Source organism: Nomascus leucogenys, chromosome 13, assembly GCF_006542625.1.
Source record: "Nomascus leucogenys isolate Asia chromosome 13, Asia_NLE_v1, whole genome shotgun sequence".
Lineage (NCBI taxonomy): Eukaryota > Metazoa > Chordata > Mammalia > Primates > Hylobatidae > Nomascus > Nomascus leucogenys.
In genome coordinates, this window is record NC_044393.1 from 51312063 (window position 1) to 51334024 (window position 21962).

At 39.3% G+C, this 21962-nt stretch overlaps 1 protein-coding gene across 2 annotated transcripts in view; it reads right to left on the reverse strand.

The window, feature by feature from the left end:
• Positions 1-208: 208 nt before the first annotated feature.
• The window catches only part of PTPN12 (protein tyrosine phosphatase non-receptor type 12), a 103906-nt gene continuing 82152 nt past the window's right edge, over positions 209-21962 (reverse strand). The window contains exons 12-18 of one of the 2 annotated variants that reach the window (XM_012512322.2): positions 21859-21944; positions 12074-13044; positions 7733-7810; positions 4432-4499; positions 3232-3262; positions 1554-1661; positions 209-1063 (exon numbers count right to left, since the gene is read on the reverse strand). In XM_012512322.2, the coding sequence (XP_012367776.2) occupies positions 1002-1063; positions 1554-1661; positions 3232-3262; positions 4432-4499; positions 7733-7810; positions 12074-13044; positions 21859-21944 (1404 nt within the window). In that variant the 3' untranslated portion in view covers positions 209-1001. Of the gene's footprint in view, positions 1064-1527; positions 1662-3231; positions 3263-4431; positions 4500-7732; positions 7811-12073; positions 13045-21858; positions 21945-21962 lie in introns of both variants that reach the window. The other variant, XM_030825698.1, reaches the window with a different exon arrangement.

Consider the following 21962-nt stretch of genomic DNA (forward strand, 5'->3'; position numbering starts at 1 on the left):
CTGGGAAGTGGAGGTTGCAGTGAGCCAAGATGGTACCACTGTACTCCAGCCTGGGTGACAGAGCAATACTCTGTCTAAAAAAAGAAAAAAAAAAAAGAAATTAAACCCCATTCACATTCATTTCATACCAAGACTGAGCTAGCAAGAAGGCTGATAGTTAGGTCTAATTTCCTAGGAATGAGAAATGAAAAGCCAAGGCAACAAGTAGGCACTGTAAAATTGTTTGTCTTTTTTAATGACAGGTCAAATATCCGGAAACATACATGTATTTTGATAGTCTTCTAATCCCAGTTGAGTTCAAATATTAAAGAAACACACACAAGCTAAGAGAATTCAATATTGTTCCAAGGCACTTACTGAATCTCTGACTAGATGAAAACAAGAACAATTAGGATGAACAATTAGACCGTATATAATATAAAAATAACTTTTTGCTTACAATTTACAAAATGTATTATTATTACAATCTTTGATCTCTGATAACCTGCAAAGCTGGCTGCATGAATCCAGCAAGTTTAAAATTCAGAAACTATTTTCTAAAACTCCAGGGCAAATAATTTACAAATAAAGTACACAAAGATTTAGACCATGCAGAAATTTCTTACATCTTCTGTTAATAATATTTCAATTGCAACTTTATCAAATTATATACCTACTTGCCCTGTACATATACAAAATAATGCATACATGATAAAACAGAAAAAGAGTAGTCCTTAAACTCAATATATCATAAAAGTATTACTACATTAACAGGTCTACAAGCAGCGTGTAACAGGGTTAAGAGACATTAAGGCAATAATACTTGAAGTTTCAAAATAAACCATATGTAATACTTTTTCCTAAGTGTAGTATAAGGCAGGTAGATGGTCCCAGCAAAAAATATTAAGGTAACAATCTACACTGCTGTTAGTCCCACATATTAAAGATGGAATACTATAAATCTGGCTTTCAGTGGCACCTGATTTTCCAGTATAACTTAAAGTGTCTTTTAGCTCCCTGAATCATGTCCATTCTGAAGGTGGATCTCTTGGTCCTTTGGGTTTTCCACATCGATTACCAAAACCTACAGTGAAAACACCATAATAACTAGTCAGTGTTCAGAAATACTTTCAAACTACTAAAAACCATGTCCACAGACATTCTCATTTTCTGGAACAAATAAATTTCCACAAGGGAATTTAGAATTTAAGTCAAACAAAACTTGGTAAATGCAAAACAATTGTAAATTTATTTGGAGTAACTGAAAATGATTGCTTCTTTTAAAAATCTTACGCTGGAAATAAAACCAATTTTATCACAATGTAAGAAAAACATCCATGATAATTTAGGCTTTCCAACACAAAAGATTTTTTTATATATTGCAGTTTTCTATTTTAGTTTTTAATCTCAATGTGAAATAGAATTAAGTATTTCATTTATTTCATGACTAGTCCAAGCAACTTTGGAAAATCATGTTTTATTCTTGGCAAGTGTCATTTCACAATGGCAAATGAGCTTTTCTCATTCCTGCCAGTGTTAACTACTTACTAAAAATTATTTATTAAACAAATCACCAATATCTGTGGCTTCTGTTGGATTTTCTGATATTTGTTCTCTCTTGTCACTGAAAGTAGGTGGACATTCTGTGCACATCTCGTAGTGAATACCTCCCGCTGGATGATCTAAATAGCAACACAAAGCCTTTGTTAATCACCATCCTTTGTAGCATCATATATATAAAACTCTTTAATTTTTTAAATGTTGGCAGGCATGAAAAGAGAAAATTTTCTCTCCTGGGCACCATAATTTTACAGGTCAAGAACAATATAAATACAAGTGTAGTGAGCACAGAAAATCATGTCAGGTATTACTGTGGTCACACAGAAATCTGCAGTGAGTACTTCTGCAATGTGAGGATTCTCGTTATTCTTATTTCATAAATCTAGGTCTTGACATATTACATTCCCTTAAGGTAGCTATACTATATGCCTATGTTCTAAGGGAATAATTGCAACTGAAATGTCTTTGTATAGAAATCAAAAAGGTCAGGCCAGGCGCGGTGGCTCACGCCTGTAATCCCAGCACTTTGGGAGGCCGAGGCAGGCGGATCACGAGGTCAGGAGATCGAGACCATCCTGGCTAACACGGTGAAACCCCATCTCTACTAAAAATACAAAAAAATTAGCCGGGCGTGGTGGCAGGAGCCTGTAGTCCCAGCTACTCGGGAGGCTGAGGCAGGAGAATGGTGTGAACCCGGGAGGCGGAGCTTGCAGTGAGCCGAGATCGCACCACTGCACTCCAGCCTGGGCGACAGAGCAAGACTCTGTCTCAAAAAAAAAAAAAAAAAAAAAAAAAAAAAAAAAAAATCAACAAGGTCAGGGTTAATTCATGAACTATTTGCATCTTGAAATAACTCTACTTTTTTTTTTTTTTTTTGAGACGGAGTTTCCCTCTTGTTGCCCAGGTTGGAGTGCAATCTCAGTGCACTGCAACCTCCGCCTCCTGGGTTCAAGGGATTCTCTAGCCTCAGTCTCCCTAGTAGCTGGGATTACAGGCGGATGGCATGTTGCCTAGCTATTTTTTTATTTTTAGCAGAGACGGGGTTTCACCATGTTGCTCAAGGCTGGTTTCGAACTCCTGACCTCAGGTGATTGCCTGCCTGGGTCTCCCAAAGTGCTGGGATTATAGGTGTGAGCCACCACGCCAGGCCTAGTAACTCTACTTTTAAAGTTTTACGTGGTTTAGATTGTAGTTTACTCTTTAATTACCAATGTTTAAAATTAGTAACAAAAGATGTTAACTACTACAATTCATTCATTCTTTCACAATTTTATTGGTCTTCACAAATAAATGAAAAAGTACTAAAAGGAAGATTTCTAAAACAATAGGTTTCTACAGAGCCAATTCCATCATGTAGGTAAATTTGGGGCATTTATTTAAGTTGGGATCTAACTTCTAGGTGTTTTTAAAAACAAAATAAAAAACAGAAAAATATTTTTAAAAAATCTCTTTCCCATTAGCCTGTAACTATTGATAGTAAATGCTCCCATGATTTTCCAGATCAATACTACTATCTGGTGGTAATAATTAACTTGGAAGAATTATAGTACAATATTAAGCTTCTAGAAGAGTTGTCCTAGACATTTTCACATACAGAAATCACTAAATAGCATGAACTATGAAGCATGTTATTTTGTAGAAATTAATCAATAAAATCTATAGTGAAAAGGAAAAAGAAATATAACAACTTACCACATTTCTCATTTTCAGAGGTTATCAAGCCCTATGAGGAAGACATTTAATACCTATTACAATACATTCATTTTATACACAAATAATAGAAAGCTGGGTCTGTTATGGGTATATATCCCAAGAAATCAAGGCCTATCATTTTCAACATCAGAGGAAAAGCAAACGATTGTTTTTTAATTAGGCTTAAAATTTTTAAATGTTACGCTGTTTCTACTTGGAGTAAATGTTTCTGGATGAGCACTGAAAAGCATGGGCTACTGCATGAAGGAACATACAGCTGTGTTTTGCCAGCCACTATTACTAATTATATCATTATTGTATTTTATATGTCAATTAAACTACATCATGTCTTAAAACCAAATATAAGATGTAGCCAAATTTCAGAGGTATTAAAGTGTGGGAGAAAATATAAAAAGTATTAATGTTAATAAAAAATGTTATCTCCTATGGACAAATTTGTTGTTGTTGAGACAGGGTCTCACTCTGTCACTCAGGCTGGAGTACAGTGGTGTGATCATGGCTCACTGCAGCCTTGACCTCTGGGGCCCAAGCAAATCCTCCCATCTCAGCCTCCCAAAAAGCTGGGACCACAGACATGCGCCACCACGCCTGGCTAATTTTAAAAATTTTTGTAGAGATAAGGTCTCCCCATGTTGCTCAGGATGGTCTTGAACTCCTGGGCTCAAGTGATCCTTCTGCTTGGCCTCCCAAAGTGCTGGGATTACAGACATGAGCCACCATGCCACGCCCTCAAAATATTTAATTGCCAAAACATTTCTCGAATGTCAAAGAAATGCAGGTAGACAGAAAAAAAAAAGAAGCGACTATATGCCTAGTGTTATAATGGGAAGCATCTAGAAATGTAAGAAAGAATTAGGACCCTGAAAATAGTAACTCCTATTTCATTCATAGCTTCAAAATTATTTGAAACATGACATAATTTACATATCTCAAAAACAGCTTCAGAAAACAATACTTTAAAGTGATAGTTGTAAGTAGATCAGGTTACCCTTTTAAAAAATTTCAGACCCTACCTTTTATATGGGCTTTTCATCTGAAATCTTAGCATAAGAAATGCTGATCAAAAATTACAAACTATATTTAACGATCTTAAGATGACAGCTATTTCAACAACTGCAAGATTAGTTAACAAGAGTAGAAATGTTAAGCTATAACTGTTCCAATTCCAAAAGGACTCACTTCAGACGTTTTTTGTTCAGATCGTTCCTGACTTTGAAGTTCACTCCATTCTGATCTTGTAGGTGTATCTGAGAAAAATGAAATCTTACCGTTATTAACACCTTGAATTTTTGAAATTTCTTTGCATTAAATACAAAAAACAGATCCTAAAGATTTTAGAAACTATCGCGTCCACAAAAAGTTTGTAGTTTCTGGGTAAGCATATTTCTGAAGTTTCTAAAAAAAAATTGTAGTTTCTATTAATTCGAGAACATTCTTTTATGTTTCCTTCCTTCAAAACCTAAGTAAATAAATTCAGTCATCAGAATTTATTATAGTCTACAGATAATGTGACAGACAAGTGAAGTATACTGCTTAATCTACAGATAATGTGACAGACTTAGACAAGTGAAGTATACCGCTTCATTGTTTTCAACATTCTTTTCAGTTGTTGAGACAGGATCTCACTCTGTTGACCAGGCACAATCTCGGCTCACTGCAGCCTCAACCTCCCAGGCTCAGGCAATCTTCCCATCTCAGCTTCTTGAGTAGCTGGGACTATAGGTGCATACCACCTCACCTGGCTAATTTTTTATTTTACACAGACAGGGTTTTGCCATGTTGCCCAGGCTGGTCTCAAACTCCTAGGGCAACATGCAACAGAGATCCACCTGCCTTGGCCTCCCAAAGTGCTGGGATCACAGGCCTAAGCCACTGTGCTCGGCTCTTCAACATTTATCTTAAAGTCAGTCAAAATTCACTTTGGGAGGCCGAGGCAGGCAGACCACTTGAGGTCAGGAGTTCAAGACCAGCCTGGCCAACATGGTGAGACCCTATCTCTAATTAAAAAAAATAGAAAAAAAAATTAGTTGGGAGTGATGGTGCATGCCTCTAATCGCAGCTACTCAGGAGGCTGAGGCAGGAGAACAGCTTGAGCCCAGATCGTGCCACTGCACTCCAGCCTGAGTGATAGAGTGGAACTCCATCTCAAAATAAAACAAAACGAGGCTGGGCGTGGTGGCTCACACCTGTAATCCCAGCACTTTAGGAGGCTGAGGTGGGCGGATCACGAGGTCAGGAGATGGAGACCATCCTGGCTAACGTGGTGAAACCCTGTCTCTACTAAAAAAAATACAAAAAAATTAGCCAGGTGTGGTGGCAGGCACCTGTAGTCCCAGCTACGTGGGAGGCTGAGGGAGGAGAATGGCGTGAACCCGGGAGGTGGAGCTTGCAGTGAGCCGAGATCGTGCCACTGTACTCCAGCCGGGGCGACAGAGCGAGACTCCGTCTCAAAAAAATAAATAAATAAATAAAAAATAAATAAAAGAAAACAAAACAAAACAAAAGAAAAATCAGTCAAAATTAATATATTGGTAAAATGTACTTAGACTAGTGAGCACCTCCACTGAGCATGAGACACTGTAAATACAATCAAGCTGCTTCTGCACTCTTTTTTAGAGGATTAATAGGGAGAAGTATATTATCAATGTTTTAAAGTATCATCACTTTCTCCCAGTTCTGATACGCCAGTGGTCTTTTTTTTTTCTTCCCCAGACGGGGTCTCACTCTGTTACCCAACTGGAGTACAGTGGTGCAATCATGGCTCACTGCAGCCTCCAACTCCAGGGATCAAGCAATCCTTCTTCTTCAGCCTCTTCAGTAGCAAGGACTACAGGCAAATGCCACTGCGCCTGGCTAATTTTTTGTTATTATTATTATTTTTTGAGATGTTTTTTGCTCTTGTTGCCCAGGCTGGAATGCAATGGCGTGGTCTCAGCTCACTGCAACCTCTGCGTCCTCGGTTCAAGCAATTCTCCTGCCTCAGCCTCCGAAGCAGCTGGGATTACAGGCGCCCACCACCACAACTGGATAGTTATTTTATTTTTAGATGAGAGGAGGTTATCACTGTGTTGCCCAGGCTGGTCTCAAACTCTTAGGCTCAAGCAATCCTCGCGCCTTGGACTCCCAAAGTGCTGCGATTACAGGTATGAGCCAATGTGCCCAGTCTACTCCAGTGGTGTTAAATGTCTTTCAGTTACCACCAATCCAGTGATGCCCACCCAACAGAAATGTTTACTGACCTAAACCTAAGGAAAGCAATTAATGTTTTTGTAAATAAGTGCTACTTTTTTTTTTTTTGAGATGGAGTCTTGCTCTGTCGCCCAGGCTGGAGTGCAGTGGCATGGTCTTGGCTTACTGCAACCTCCGCCTCCCGGGTTCAAGCAATTCTCCTGCCTCAGCCTGCCGAGCAGCTGGGACTACCGGTGCATGCCACCATGCACAGCTGATTTTTTGTATTTCTAGTAGAGACAGGGTTTCAGCGTGTTAGCCAGGATGGTCTCGATCTCCTGACCTCGTGATCTGCCCACCTCAGTCTCCCAAAGGGGCAGGATTACAGGCGTGAGCCAATAAGTGCTACTTTTAATGAATGAAAATATACCAGATTGCAAATACACTTATAATTGCATTTTTTTTTTTTTTTTTTTGAGATGGAGTTTCGCTCTTGTTGCCCAGGTTGGAGTGCAATGGTGTGATCTCAGCTCACTGCAATATCCACCTCCCAGGTTCAAGCAATTCTCCTGCCTCAGTCTCCCAAGTAGGTGGGATTACAGGAATGCGCCACCATGCCCCGCTTATTTTGTATTTTTAGTAGAGATGGGGTTTCTCCATGTTGGTCAGGCTGGTCTTGAACTCCTGACCTCAGGTGATCAGTGCATCTCAGCCTCCCAAGGTGCTGGGATTACAGGTATGAGCCACTGCACCTGGCTTTGTAATTGCATTTATTTATTTACTTTTTGAGACGGAGTCTTGCTCTTCACCCAGGCTGGAATGCAATGGCGCAATCTCGGCTCACTGCAACCTCCAACTCCCAGGTTCAAGTCATTCTCCTGCCTCAGCCTTTCAAGTAGCTAAGATTATAGGCATCCGCCACCGTGCCCAGCTAATTTTTATATTTTTAGTAGAGACGGGGTTTCACCATGTTGGCCAGGCTGGTCTCCAACTCCTGACCTCAGGTGATCCACCCGCCCAGGCCTCCCAAAGTGCTAGGATCACAGGCTTGAGCCACCATGCCCAGCCTATAATTACATTTAAATGAATTCTGATATCTAACATAAATGCAGTAATTTCTATCGATCTTAGCAAGTAAAAAATATCATTTAAAAGCATTTTTCAAACAAAGAATTATAAGCATGTCAACATCAATTTACTTGTTTTTGAATTTAATTATGCAGCACAATAGCTAATAGATTAAAATCAGGCATGTTTTTCAGAGTTTATTATTAGAATATGAAGTAAATGTAAAAGCAAAAGAGACACTCACTATGTTCACTTGCTAACACAAAAGATTCAGGAGTTCTTTCAGGTAGGGGAGGAGGTGAATCTTCACTAACATCAACATCTAAATTAAACAAATAAAAATTTAGACAAATTAACATGTCATCTAAACAAAATCAGAGAGCTTTCTTGACATCCTAAAAATTCCTGTCACAAGTATCTAGATCAGTTTTTAAAAATGCAAAAAAATGCAAGAAACCTTTTCCCCTCAACTCATTATCAAGAAGAATTGATGCTTATTGAGCAAAGATACTGTATACAGAAAACGACTCTCTCCCATGACTTTCCTGCCACTCTACAGACATCATTCAGTTCTCCAAGCCTGAAGGGAATCTTCAGTAGAGAAGTCAGCTGGCAAGAGACTTCTCTACTGAGCTTACTGATGATGCTTTGTGTCCAAAAAGGAAAGCTTTGGTCATTTGCATTATGAAACACCTAAGCCAGTGTTTCCCAAACAGGATTCAATTGCTTAACACCTTTCATGATTTTTGCCATACTATGTAACATGTGTCCTATTCACTTTTAAAATCTGACTCATTTTAAACTTAACTGTGTACCCCAGTCATGTCTTAAACAGCAATAACTGAAATAACATTGGAAATACTAGTTATTTTTCCAAAACAGACAAAGATACAGCTATTAAAGTTTTTAAAAAAATCTTCATTTATTTATTGCTAAAGATTTTGTGTACAGTGGCACATGGCTGTACTTTGAGAATGCTGACTGAAGCTATATACAGGTTTTTCACTAGCAAAAACAAAATTAGCTCTTGGGAAAGACAGTGCATTAAGTAAGCCTCACTGGTTAGCTTTATTATGGCTTAAGGTAAATGAGTGTATTTGATCTTTTGAGTTTTCACTGGAGGCATAGAAAGAAAATATGAGGATACAATTCTGTGTGTGAACTCTCAGGCTGGGGAGGGTGGGATAAAGAAAAAGAAATGCGACGGTCCTATATTATTTTGTCTTGAGCCTTGCCCATTTTTCTTAAATGAACACACAGTTCTGCCATGATACTCTGCTATTTTACCACACCTGTTGGCTATGCATAGGTCTTGTCAATTTTCAACATGCATGAGGTGAGTATGATGGCTTTTGCCCCTCCTACATTTAGTTAGCTGGAGACACAAGAAAATACAGCTTCTGGGTCCTCCTGAAAGAAGAGTTCCGGTCCAATACTTGATACATCTACCAAGAGTACCAGAACTCTCTCTTGCCACTAAAGAACTATCTACCTTATCCAGCAGTGGTAGTCTGAGTCATCACCATATGTCTCCTTGCCCTCTTGCTACTAACAGCGCACAGTGAAGAGATGGCTGTTGGAAGGAAGGGACACATAATCTTGGCATTCTGGTACCATTTCTTAAATTAAATGAACAAAACAAAAAGGGCAGTTCAGCCCTTTTTCTATCAGTTATCTTCCAGAAACTCTGTGCTTTTTCTCTCATGGCAGTTCTCACCCTTAAAAACTTTTATTTTCTAAGTGTGGCCCTTGCTTTGCAAATGCCATGTTTCTCCCTGGAACTTTGGATTGCCTTTCCTGTTAAAAACTTTTGTTTTAGAGGTTATCCAACCAGATATTGCATATTTTACGTAGGCTTTTGCAAATCATACACTGTATGGGGCCTTCTGTAGTTGAATCTGAGAAATCTTTCAGGAGGCCTAAGTCAAGACTGAAATTAGAATTGATAGCTAAGAATTTTTGTCAGGCAGTAACTTATGCAAACTTTTTTTTAGGTATCAATACAAAATTATTCCATTACAGTCATGCACTACATAACGAAGTTTTCATCAACAAGACCGCATAAACAACAGTGGTCCTGTAAGATTATGATACCACATTTTTACTGTACCTTTTCTACGTTTAGATACACAAATACTTACCATTGTGTTACAATTGTTCAGTATAGTAATATGCTATACAAGTCTGTAGCCCAGGAGCAAGAAGTTACACCGTATGGGCCAGATGTGTAGTATATACTATACCATCTAGGCTTGTGTAAATACATTGTATGACATTCACACAATGGCAAAATTGCCTAATGACATATTTTTCTTAGAACATATCCCTGCCACTAAGAAATGTATGACTGTAATTCACTAACAAGTTCTAGGACCAACAACCCCCCAAAACTCTAATTCTGGTGCCAATGGTTCTATAAGATAATGATCTACAAAGGAAATAATAATCTATAAGGTAAATAAACAATCTATAAAGTAAACAATCTATATGGTAAATATTTGGCAACACATTAAAAATAAGACTACTTGTAGTTATGCTGCAACAAAGAACATTTACACACAAGAAAATCTTCAGTTAATATCAAACCAATAACATAGTTAAGGTTGAGTAAAAAGAAACCAGAAATCACATGTATAGTGATTTTTGCTTTGAAATACAAAATCAAACAAACAGAAATGAGCTGGCACATAGTAGGGTGCTTTTAGCTATATCTTACTCTTTTTTTTTTTTTTGAGACAGGGTCTCCCTCTGTTGTCCAGGCAGAGTGCAGGGACGCAATTATGGCTCACTGCAGCCTTGAGCTCCTAGGCTCAAGTGATCTTCCTACCTCAGCCTCCAGAGTAGCTGGGACCACAAGTGTGCACCACCACACCCGGCTAGTTTTTTAACTTTCGTAGAGATTGGGTGTCATTATGTCACCCAGACTGGTTATGAACTCCTGGGCTCAAGTGAACTTCCTACCTCAGCCTCCCAAAGTGCTGGGATTACAGGCATGAGCCACCAACAGACTCGTCATGTAGTAGTAACTTTTAATGAGCATATCATATCATACATCTTTCTGGCTCTCACCAAATCCTATTTCCAGTAATGGTTTTTTGTTTTTTTAAAAAAAACAATAAAACTTCCTACGTATAATACCACATGCTTGATATACTAAAAGCCCAAAATGAAAATTTCTTATCTACATATTTTCTTATATAGTTACAGCTGGGCAGTTATATTTCAAATTCTGAAGTTGAGGAACAAAAGACATTAGCAATTTAAAATTATGGTAAACTGGTAAAGTAATATCTATTATACTATTCATTATCTTCTAAAGAACCTTCATATAAAACAAAGACAAATCAAGAGAAGAGAATTCTGTAATTTAAGCAAATAGTTTAACACTGTCACCTGGCTGGGCGCCTGTAATCCCAGCACTTTGGGAGGCCGAGGTGGGCAGATCACGAGGTCAGGAGATCGAAACCATCCTGGCTAACACAGTGAAACGCTGTCTCTACTAAAAATACAAAAAATTAGCTGGGCATGGTGGCGCATGCCTGTATTCCCAACTACTCGGGAGGATGAGGCAGGAGAATTGCTTGAACCTGGGAGGCGGAGGTTGCAGTGAGCTGAGATCGTGCCACTGCACTCCAGCCTGGGTGACAGTGCAAGACTCAAAAAAAAAAAAAAAAAAAAAAAATCTTTGAGTGCAAGTCTCAAAAAAAAAAAAAATCTTTCAAGGTCACAGTACTTATTTTGCCTGCACATTATACATACCAGTCTGTATGTGTCACTACCAAAGTTCACTGACAGGTAAGTGACCACTGATAATATATCAATAAACAGCTTTCAAATTTATACGTTTACTCTCAACTTAAGGGTCTGTTTAAGATGGTAGCCATCATTACTTTCAGCAGATCAAAGAGGAGTTTTCAAGAAGCAATAATACACTTTGGGAACTGAGTGCATGCATTGTCTTGAAATGCTAAGAGTGCTAAAAAAATAATAATTCTTTAAATAATAGCTTTGATGAGTAGGTATGCATATAGCCCACTCACTACTGAATTGAGCAGTTTGCAGTATTGTTCCTGGGTTAAACTCAGGGTTGGAAGCAGCCATATTTGGAAGCATTTGTGAAGATAGTAAAAACAAACAAAAAAATGTAATGTGTAGTTAAAGGAACAGTAAAAAATAACTAAATATTTAGGAGAAACATGAGTGACATTATATGGCCAATCAAGACATTCTACAGTATTTTTGCCACTGTTATTTTAAGTGATTCTTCCCTGAATTATTTCTAATTATTCAGTCAGATAAATTTTTGACCGATACAAAAACACTAAGATCTATAATACAGAAGAAAATAAGTTATCCAGTTGTAACTACTAAAATACTTTAGAAACACAAAACCCAGTAATATAACGTGACCAAATTGTTAACAATAAATTAAAAGCTTATATTAAAAAATTAGTATCTAAGACAGATTTTGCTGTAGGTTCTATGGTATAGTGTGGAATAAAACATAATAAATCAATACAGCTAAAGTACTTAAAACAGTGACCGGCACATAGTAAAGACATTTAAGTATTTGACACTATATTACCTTTTTCAGCACCTGAATGTATTGTTCCTGCTATATTATGTCTAGCAATGGACATTGGCAATACTTTCCTAGTAGAGATGCTTTCAGTACTAGTGGCAGCAGAAACTGTGGCACTTGCTGTTGAAATATTAGTTTTATTCTGGGTCACAGCACCATCAGAGTTTCTTTCATCTGAGTCTGAGTCATCAGAGTGAAGTGGATTAGTAAAACTGAGGGGTGTTCTGAAGAGTGGTGAAGTGTTATCATGATCCACAAGATCAGGTGTTTCAACTTGTGTGGTAGGACTTGGTGTTAAACTCACAGTTTTCATAGTTTGATAGTTGATATCTGAGGAATTGCCTTCAGATAAATCAGGTATGGGCATGGCATTTTCAGGTCCATGAAATGACCACGTTACATGTCCTTTCTCATCAAGAGGCAAGCGGTCTGGCCTTGGAGGTGTGTCTGAATTCTGGGATTCTTCTGGTGGAGTAACTGAAACTTTGTTTGATTGTGTTACACTGCAGTCCACACAAGAATTCTGAGAAGTATCACTGACATTTAGATCTGAACTTAATTCCTGCGGCTTAGAGATTTTATCAGTTATACAAGGTGAAGCAGATTTAATTTTAATTGCATGTCCCCTATTCAAAAGTGTGTTCCCATCAAAACTTTTTGGTCCCTCTTGGAGAGGGACCTTCTTAATCTCAAAACTTAAATTTCGTTCCAATTTTTTATCCATCTGTTCAATTGTTGATTCATTTTTCCCTGGAAGTTCTGTTGATTTACTATAGTTTCTGTTGAGGTCTGCTGAATGTTGTTCTGATGAAACCATATGCAACACTGGCTTTGGATGGTATCTATCATTGTCCTGCCACACAGTAGTGACTGTTGGAAAAGCTGAAGGGGGAGAAGGTGTCAAGATGGGTGGCACTGGATGAGGTTCCGGTGGCTGCAGTATTTCTTCTTTAGCATCCCCTTCAACAAGGCAACTGAAAAACAAACATTTAAAAAGGGCATTTTAAGACTGTTAAACAAGTTGATACCTGAGAATTATGTAGCTAAGACTAGTATATTAAAAGCCATTATAATCTGGCTGCGAATAAAAACTATAGTTTTTCAGACTAAGAAAATTTAATGTTCATCAAGGTAATACACATATACTGTTTAAAAAGTCAAATACAAGACTTTTAATGAAAAACATAGTCTCTGCCTCACAGCCCTCCTGTGAGCCAGAGGCATCCACTTTCAACTTTTTTTTTAATAGCTGCTTCTAAAATTTACCTCTGTATTTCAGACTATTTCAAAAGTTATTTCTTGATCTTTGTTTCACACATTTTCTACTGACTTCCTACTGTGGAAGTGTCCTTCTCTATCTTTCCAATACTGTTATATTGCAATTTTTCATTACCTCAGTCGTATGACTGTAGATAGTATTCACGCTTATGACACCATGATTTCATATCTTTTCTTCTATAGTGCCTTGTTTTCCCCTAATGACTGCCTTGGGTTTCTGATGGCTTAGCTCTCCATGCATCATCAGTTACTCAGCTTTTCTTTTAACTTTCTTGCAGATTGGTATACCTCCTCTCAATAATGACAAGCACACATAGTAACTATCAATACCACAGACATCCTTCTTAGTAACTTTTGGCCTCCTGCTCCAGTGTGGACTACTGGTTCCCTAGTCCACCACAGAGCTAATGTTCTCTCTGGTTTCAGATTCTCCTGTTTCCCAGGTCTCATTTTCCTCTTTCTGGGTATACTCCTTTGTTCGGGTGGGTTATACCCTCTAGTTGCCTTTATTTTTTTCCTTAAAGAAATGGGGGCAAGGCACGGTGGCTCACGCCTGTAATCCCAGCACTTTGGGAGGCCAAGGTGGGTGGATCAATTGAGCTCAGGAGTTTGAGACCAGCCTGAGCAACACAGTAAAACCCCATCTCTACTAACACAAAAATTTGCCAGGTGTGGTGGCACACACCTGTAGTCCCAGCTACTTGGGAGGCTGAGGCAGGAGAATTGCTTGAGCCCGGGAGGTGGAGATGGCAGTGAGTTGAGATCACGCCACTGCACTCCAGTCTGGGCGACAGAGCAAGACTGTCTCCAAAAAACTAAAAAAAGAGAGAGAGCGAGCGAGACAGTGAGAGAGAGAGAGAGCGAGAGAGAGAGGGAGAGGGGAGAGAGAGAGAGAGAGAGGGAGAGAGAGAGAGAGAGAGAGAGAGAGAAAGAGAGAGAGAGAGAGAGAGAGAGAGAGAGAGAAAGAGAGAGAGAGAGAGAGAGAGAGAGAGAGAGAAACGGAGGCTGGGCACTGTGGCTTACTTGAGCCCAGGAGTTCAAGACCAGCCCGGGCAATATAGCAAAACCCTGTGTCTTCAACAAATACAAAAAAATTAACTGGGTGTGGCAGTGCGTGCTTGTAGTCCCAGCTACTAGGAAGGCTGAGGTAAGAGGATCACCTGAGCCTGGGGGAGGTCAAGGCTGCAGTGAGCTGTGATCATGCCACTGCACTCCAGCCTGGGTGAAAGAATGAGATCCTGTCTCAAAAAAAAAAACAAAACAAAAAAACAAACAAACAAACAAGAAGATAGGGTTTACTGTGTTGCCCAGGCTTTGTTGCTTTTTAAGAACTTTATATGAAGCAAACTTCTTGAAGGCTTGTATATTTAACTTTTTGTGTTTTTGTTTTTTTCTTTTGAGATAGAGTCTCGTTCTGTCACCCAGGCTGGAGTGCAGTGGCACCATCTTGGCTTATTGGAACCTCTACCTCCTGGGTTCAAGCAATTCTTGTGCTTCAACCTCCTGAGTAGCTGGGACTATAGGCACATGCCACCACACTTGGCTAATTTTTCTATTTTTAGTAGAGATGGGGTTTTGCCACGTTGGCCAGGCTGGTCTCAAACTCCTGGCCTCAAGTGATTTGCCTGCCTCGGCCCCCGCAAAGTGCTGGGATTACAGGGGTGAGCCACTGTACCCCACCTCAGAGTTTTTGCTTTTTTTTTCCCCCCAGATGATCAACCTTTTTTTTATGCAACCAGATAATTGGCAGTAATCACATGGTACACCAGGTTTCCCCTTAAAAGAGACTCTGTGGGCCGGGAATGGTGGCTCACACCTGTAATCCTAGCACTTTGGGAGGCCAAGGCGGGCGGATCACAAGGTCAGGATATCGAGACCAGCCTAACCAACATGGTGAAACCCCGTCTCTACTAAAAATACAAAAACCTAGTCAGGCATGGTAGCGTGTGCTACTCAGGAAGCTGAGTCAGGAGAATCACTTGATTCGGGAGGCAGAGGTTGCAGTGAAATGAGATCACGCCACTGCACTCCAGCCTAGGTGACATAGCGAGACTCTGTCTCAAAATAAATAAATTAAATAAATAGAGACTCTGTGAAGTTCAGATTCTCTAGACACATTCCCACATTCCTAGAATAGGACATGAGAAGATAAATGACTATCACCAGAATACTGATCATATTAAAACGACAGCAATACTCTCATAAGATATTCCTATATCTGTTCAGGTTTTACAAGTAGATTTTTTTTTTTTTTTGGAGACAGGGTCCTGCTCTGCCACCTGGGCTGGAGTACAGTTGCACGATTTTGGCTCATTGCAATCTCTGCCTTCAGGGCTTAAGCCATCCTTCCAGTTTAGCCTCCCAAGTAGCTGGGACTACAGGCGTGCACTACCACACCTGGCTAAGTTTTACATTTTTGTAGAGATGTGGTTTTGCCATGTTCATGTTGCCCAGACTGATCTCAAACTCCTGAACTCAAGCAATTCACCTGCCATGTCCTCCCAAAGAGCTGGGATTACAGGTGTGAGGCATTGCACCTGGCCTACAAGTAGGTTCTTAATCTGAAAGAGTAGCTGTCAAATTTTTGCGATCTAAAACAAAAAATAATTGCAGACACCTCCTACAATTTATAAAGCATATGCAAAGACCAATAGGTTATCCCAAGAACATATTATAGTACAAATAGAAAATATGAGTTTTAAAAGGACGAGATAAAATTTTGATATAAATTGAGGTGTATTATTTTCCCTACATGTGTATGATGAGACCACTTTTCCATAATCAGTATTTTATTTACGTATTTTTTATTGAGTCAGAGTCTCATTCTGTTACCCAGGCTGGAGTGCAGTGGTGCGATCTCGGCTTACTGCAACCTCCGCCTCCCAGGTTCAAGCGAATCTCCTGCCTCAGCCTCACAAGTAGCTGGGATTACAGGCACCAGCCATGATGCCTGGCTGATTTTTGTATTTTTAGTAGAGACAGGGTTTTGCCACGTTGGCCAGGCTGGTCTTAAACTTCTAACCTCAAGTGATCCGCCCTCCTCGGGCTCCCAAAATGCAGGGATTACAGGTTTCAGTGAAACACCATGCCCGGCCTCATGACCAGTATTTTACAGATTTACTTGATTAACAAATCCCATATATCCTTAACAGTACCTTTTTCACAGGGTAGTTAGGAAAATTAAATGAGTTAACATCTGAACAACAATTAGAACAGTGCTTGACAGATATCGGGTATGATATATGGGTTTGTTAAGAGTATTTTCAAAGTTTTTAATTAAAAAAAATCTTACTCCAAATTTCAGCATTATTTTTATCTTACTCTAAACCTCAACAAGGTTCTTATGTTGCATGTTCTATAATTTCATAATGTAACTTAAAAACTATATTTTTTTTAACAATTTTATTTTTATCCATCATATTTGAAACTTGGTGTATACACTCTATATAAAAATTTATGCCCTTTAATTCTAATACATTTTTTTCTTTTTTTTTGCTAATTTCTTCTTCCCTACTCTCCTTTTAGACTATTATTAGTTCAGCGACAGATCTTCTAGTTTTGCTTTCTGATTTCCTTATCTTTTCTCTCCTACTTTCTCTTTATCTATTCATTTTCTTGAAATAGTTCCTTATTTTCCAAACTTCTGCTTAACTTTTAAATTTATAGTATTTTAATTTCTTTCTTTCTTTTTTTTTGAGACAAGAGTCTCATTCTGTTGCCCAGGCTGGACAGCAGTGGCGTGATCTCGACTCACTGTAACCTCCGCCTCCCAGGTTCAAGCGATTCTCCTGCCTCAGCCTCCTGAGTAGCTGGGACTACAGGCACGCACCACCACACCCAGCTTTTTTTTTTTTTTTTTTTGTATTTTTAGTAGAGACTGGGTTTCACCATATTGGCCAGGCTGGTCTCGAACTCCTGACCTTGTGATCTGCCCGCCTCAGCCTCCCAAAGTGCTGGGATTACAGGCGTGAGCCGCTGTGCCTGGCCTATATTCTTAATTTCTAAGAGCTTCTTACTTATTACCCACAGTTCTTATTTCGTGGTTGCAGCATTTCTCAATGACTGAGAAAAGTGGACTGTTGTTTCTTTTTTCCCCCATCTTTTCATTTTACTCTGTATTGTCTCCATTTCCTCTGTTTTTCATATTAGAGGCTTCTGTCAAATGCCCAATCATTCCTAGTTCTGTTCACTTTTAAGAACTGGAAGAACTGGGGCCGGGCGCGGTGGCTCACGCTTGTAATCCCAGCACTTTGGGAGGCCGAGGCGGGTGGATCACAAGGTCAGGAGATCGAGACCACGGTGAAACCCTGTCTCTACTAAAAATACAAAAAATTAGCCGGGCGTGGTGGCGGGCGCCTGTAGTCCCAGCTACTCAGAGAGGCTGAAGCAGGAGAATGGCGTGAACCCAGGAGGCAGAGCTTGCAGTGAGCCGAGATTGAGGCACTGCACTCCAGCCTGGGTGAAAAAGTGAGACTCCGTCTCAAAAAAAAAGAACTAGAAGAACTTGAATACTGCTGGGACATGGTGGCTCACACCTGCAATCCCAGCACTTTGGGAGGCCAAAATGGGTGGATCCCTGGAGTTTAAAACTGGCCTAGGCAACATGGAGAAAACCCATCTCTACAAAAAATACAGAAATCAGCCAGGCGTGGTGGTGTGTGTCTGTAGTTCCAGCTAGTTGGGAGTCTAGGGTGGGAGGTTCAATTGAGTTCGAGGCTGCAGTGAGCCATAATCACACCACTGCACTCCAGCCTGCGCAACAGAGCAAGGCTCTGTCTGAAAACAAAACAAAATAAAACAGAAAGAATTGGAATATTAAAAATGACTGAAAGACATGTACAGTCATGTGATGTTTCAGTCAGTGATGGGCCACACATACTATGGTGGCCCCACAAAGTTATAATGGAGCTGAAAAATTCCCATGAATTTGTAGCAAAATGCATTATTCACATGTTTGTTGTGATGCTAGTATAAACAAAGCTACTATGCTGTCAGTCATATAAAAGCATAGCACATGTAATTACGTACAGGACATAATCCTTGATAATAATGATAAAGAAAATAGTTATTGGCTTATGTACTTTTTTTTTTTTGAGAAGGAGTCTCGCTCTGTCACACCCAGGCTAGAGTCCAGTGGCCCAATCTTGGCTCACTGCAACCTCCGCTTCCCAGGTTCAAGCAATTCTTTTGCCTCAGCCTCCCAAGTAGCTGAGACTACAGGTGCCTGCCACAACGCCCCGCTAATTTTTGTATTTTTAGTAAATGCAGAGTTTCGCCATGTTGGCCAGGCTATTCTCGAACTCCCAACCTCAGGTGATCCACCCGCCTTGGCCTCCCAAAATGCTGGGATTACAGGTGTCAGCCACCGTGCCTGGCCATGTACTTACTTTTTGTTGTTAATTTTGAGTGTATTCCTTCTAATTGTTAAAAAATTAGTTAACTGTTAAACAGCTTCAGGCAGTTTCTTCAGGAGGTATTCTAGAAGAGGGCACTGTTATCATAGGGGATGACAGCTCCACGTGTGTTTCTGCCCCTGATAACCTTCCAGCAGGACAAGATGTGGAGGTAGAAGGCAGTGATATTGATGATCCTGACCCTGTGTATGCTTAGGCTAATGTGTGTGTGTGTGTCTTATTTTTAACAAAGTTTAAAAAGTAAAATAATAAATAAAAATAAAATATACACACAACACATATTTTTTATATATATATATACGTATATATATGGACTCAAGCAATCCGCCCACCTTAGCCTCCCAAAATGTTGGGATTAAAGGCATGAGCCACTATGCCCAGCCAACATGTACTTTATTCTTATTCTTCAGACAGAGTCTTGGCCGGGAGTGGTGGCTCACGCCTGTAATCCCAGCACTTTGGGAGGCCGAGGTGGGCGGATCATGAGGTCAGGAGATCGAGACCATCCTGGCTAACACAGTGAAACCCCGTCTCTACTAAAAATACAAAAATTTAGCCAGGCAAGGTGGTGGGCGCCTGTAGTCCCAGCTACGCAGGAGACTGAGGCAGGAGAATGGCGTGAACCCCAGAGGGCGGAGCCTGCAGTGAGCTGAGATCGTGCCACTGCACTCCAGCCTGGGCGACAGTGAGACTCCATCTCAAAAAAAAAAAAAAAAAAGACAGAGTCTTGCTTTTTCACCCAGGCAGGACTGCAGTGGCACGAACTTGGCTCACTGGCACCTTCGCTTCCTGGGTTCAAGCGATTCTCCTGCCTCAGTCTCCCAAGTAGCTGGGACTACAGGCGCGTGCCACTACGCCTGGCTAATTTTTCTATTTTTAGTAGAGACGGGGTTTCACCATATTGGTCAGCCTGGTCTTAAACTCCTGACCTCGTGATCTGCCTGCCTTGGCCTCCCAAAGTGCTGGGATTACAGGCATGAGCCACCACACCTGGCTCCATCATGTACTTTAAACAAACAATTAATGTGTTTACTATAGCCATACTGAAAAACAAAATACACTATTTTACTTGTTATCAATCTTATGATTTTGTGATTTTATTTTCAGTTACGTTGGAACAATTTATAATAGTTCTAAAACTCATCCCAACTTAGAAGTCACAAGGTTCTCTTTGTCAAAAATAATGACATTCTGGCATTTGACTCCATTACATAAAGAAGAAAAAAGGTGACCTAAGTATGTATTATAAAATCACACACAAAGAACTTTTAGAATGTATGCCTAATAAAAATCTGTCTTGAGTTGAATATTTTTTCTTAATACTCATTTGCTTTTTTCTTTATTATCTTTTTGTTTACTAGAGAGTAACAGAAGTAAAACTTTTGATCAGGTATAGGAAAAAGGCTTTAAATTCAGATATGCTAGTCTTTTTTTCCTGTAAAATTAAGAAGAGACTGCTGCTACATGTAGTTAGAGGTAGAAGAACATACAAATCATAAATATCAGTGTAGACCTTGAAAACCTCTATATTGGCTCAATCTCAAAAACCAAATTAAAAGACAGGGCAGCAAAAATGTTCCTCAATTTTTTTAGGGCCAGTAGTTTCTTTTAGGATTCTAGGGCTCCTGTGTGGAACAGAGAAGTTAGAGAACTAATATTTTATAGGTTTCAACTGGCTACCTTCCACGGATGGCTAAAATGCCAACCAATTTTGGTGGATACCAAAGTGGAAATCGAACAGGAAAGAACTACTAAAAGTTTTGTTAGCACACAGTTAACATCTTGAACATTTAAATGTTGAGACCTAACCTCATCTATATATACGCTTCCTGAGGTTCCTTAGAGAAGTATGCAAAGGTATTCCAGAGACTATAACTACCACCACACTAAAAAAATCTGTTACTATAGACCGGGCATGTAACTACATGCTTTATATACATTATCACTAATTCTTAACAACGGAGAATACGAGTACTGTATGTCACTACAATGAAGTAAAGTATTTTCAGAGAAGTGGCTTGTCAAAGTTCATTCAGCGGCAAATGCTGAAGTTAAAATTTGGAATGGGACCTATTTATGTAAAAAGCCTCTTTATACCAGAGTATACTGCCTCTTTCTGTACTCAGCAGCTTCCTTCCCAGGCAGTTAGAATCTTGCGTGGTCAAAATGAGAGTAAATTGCTCCTGTGGTGTGCAGGGATTCTAACCAAATCTTCAGTTACTGAGGGAAGCTGCAGGCTTTTTCTTTTGTTGAGTGAGATGGTTTCATTAGAATGATCTCTTGGAATTAGCAACTCAATGCTAAGACAGGACCCTGGCCATCTGACCCAACTTTCCCCAAAGTTTTAAGACGGAAACAATTGGTGTATCCTTTATAAAATAATTTATTTTGATAGGAAGTTAATCAGTTTTGGCAGATCTATGTGCAAGAAAGACACTATAAAATATTCTTATAGTTTTTTATTTAATCCTTAGGACAATACTTAAACAACTCCTCCTCCCCAGGATTAAGTAAATTAATCCTAGATCCCAGAGCTAAATGGCTAAAAAGGAGTTGAAATTATCTTCTTCTGACTCTGTATTCTTTCCATACTACCATGTTACTGACTAAGCAGCTACCCTGAACAAGGGAAGGAAAAGAACGATAGGAATATATATGATTTTAACTATTATAAATGAGCTTGGTAGAAAAGCAAGAAAAATTGAAGAAATAAACTCATCTTTTCTAGTAACGTTATTAAATATCTTCACACTTCTTCAACATGCATGCAATTTTTGGCAACCATATTTAGTCATCAGGAAAAAAATGGGAATCCTTAGAATAACTAAAATTTTAGTTATATCACATATCAAAACTATAGTCAATTCATGGTAGTATCCACATTCTGCTACAGTATATTATTGAAATTTTATCCAAAATGAAACCAAATTTTTAATAAACCAGTAACAAATCAGTTGTCATATGTATGTTACACCCTAACAAAATAATAATAAAAGTTATAAAAGTAATTTAGAAATATTCAGAATTTGTCATTTTAATTAACAGTGAGTAGAAATGAGTATGCTTTTAAAGAAAATATTCGAAGACATACAATACCTGCGGGTTCTTGGTGGTTTTGGAGGAGGTGAATCTTGTTTTTCAGGCTCTATGGAGCTGACCATGTTTTCAGTGTTAATTTCATTCTGCCAAGGGAAAAAATA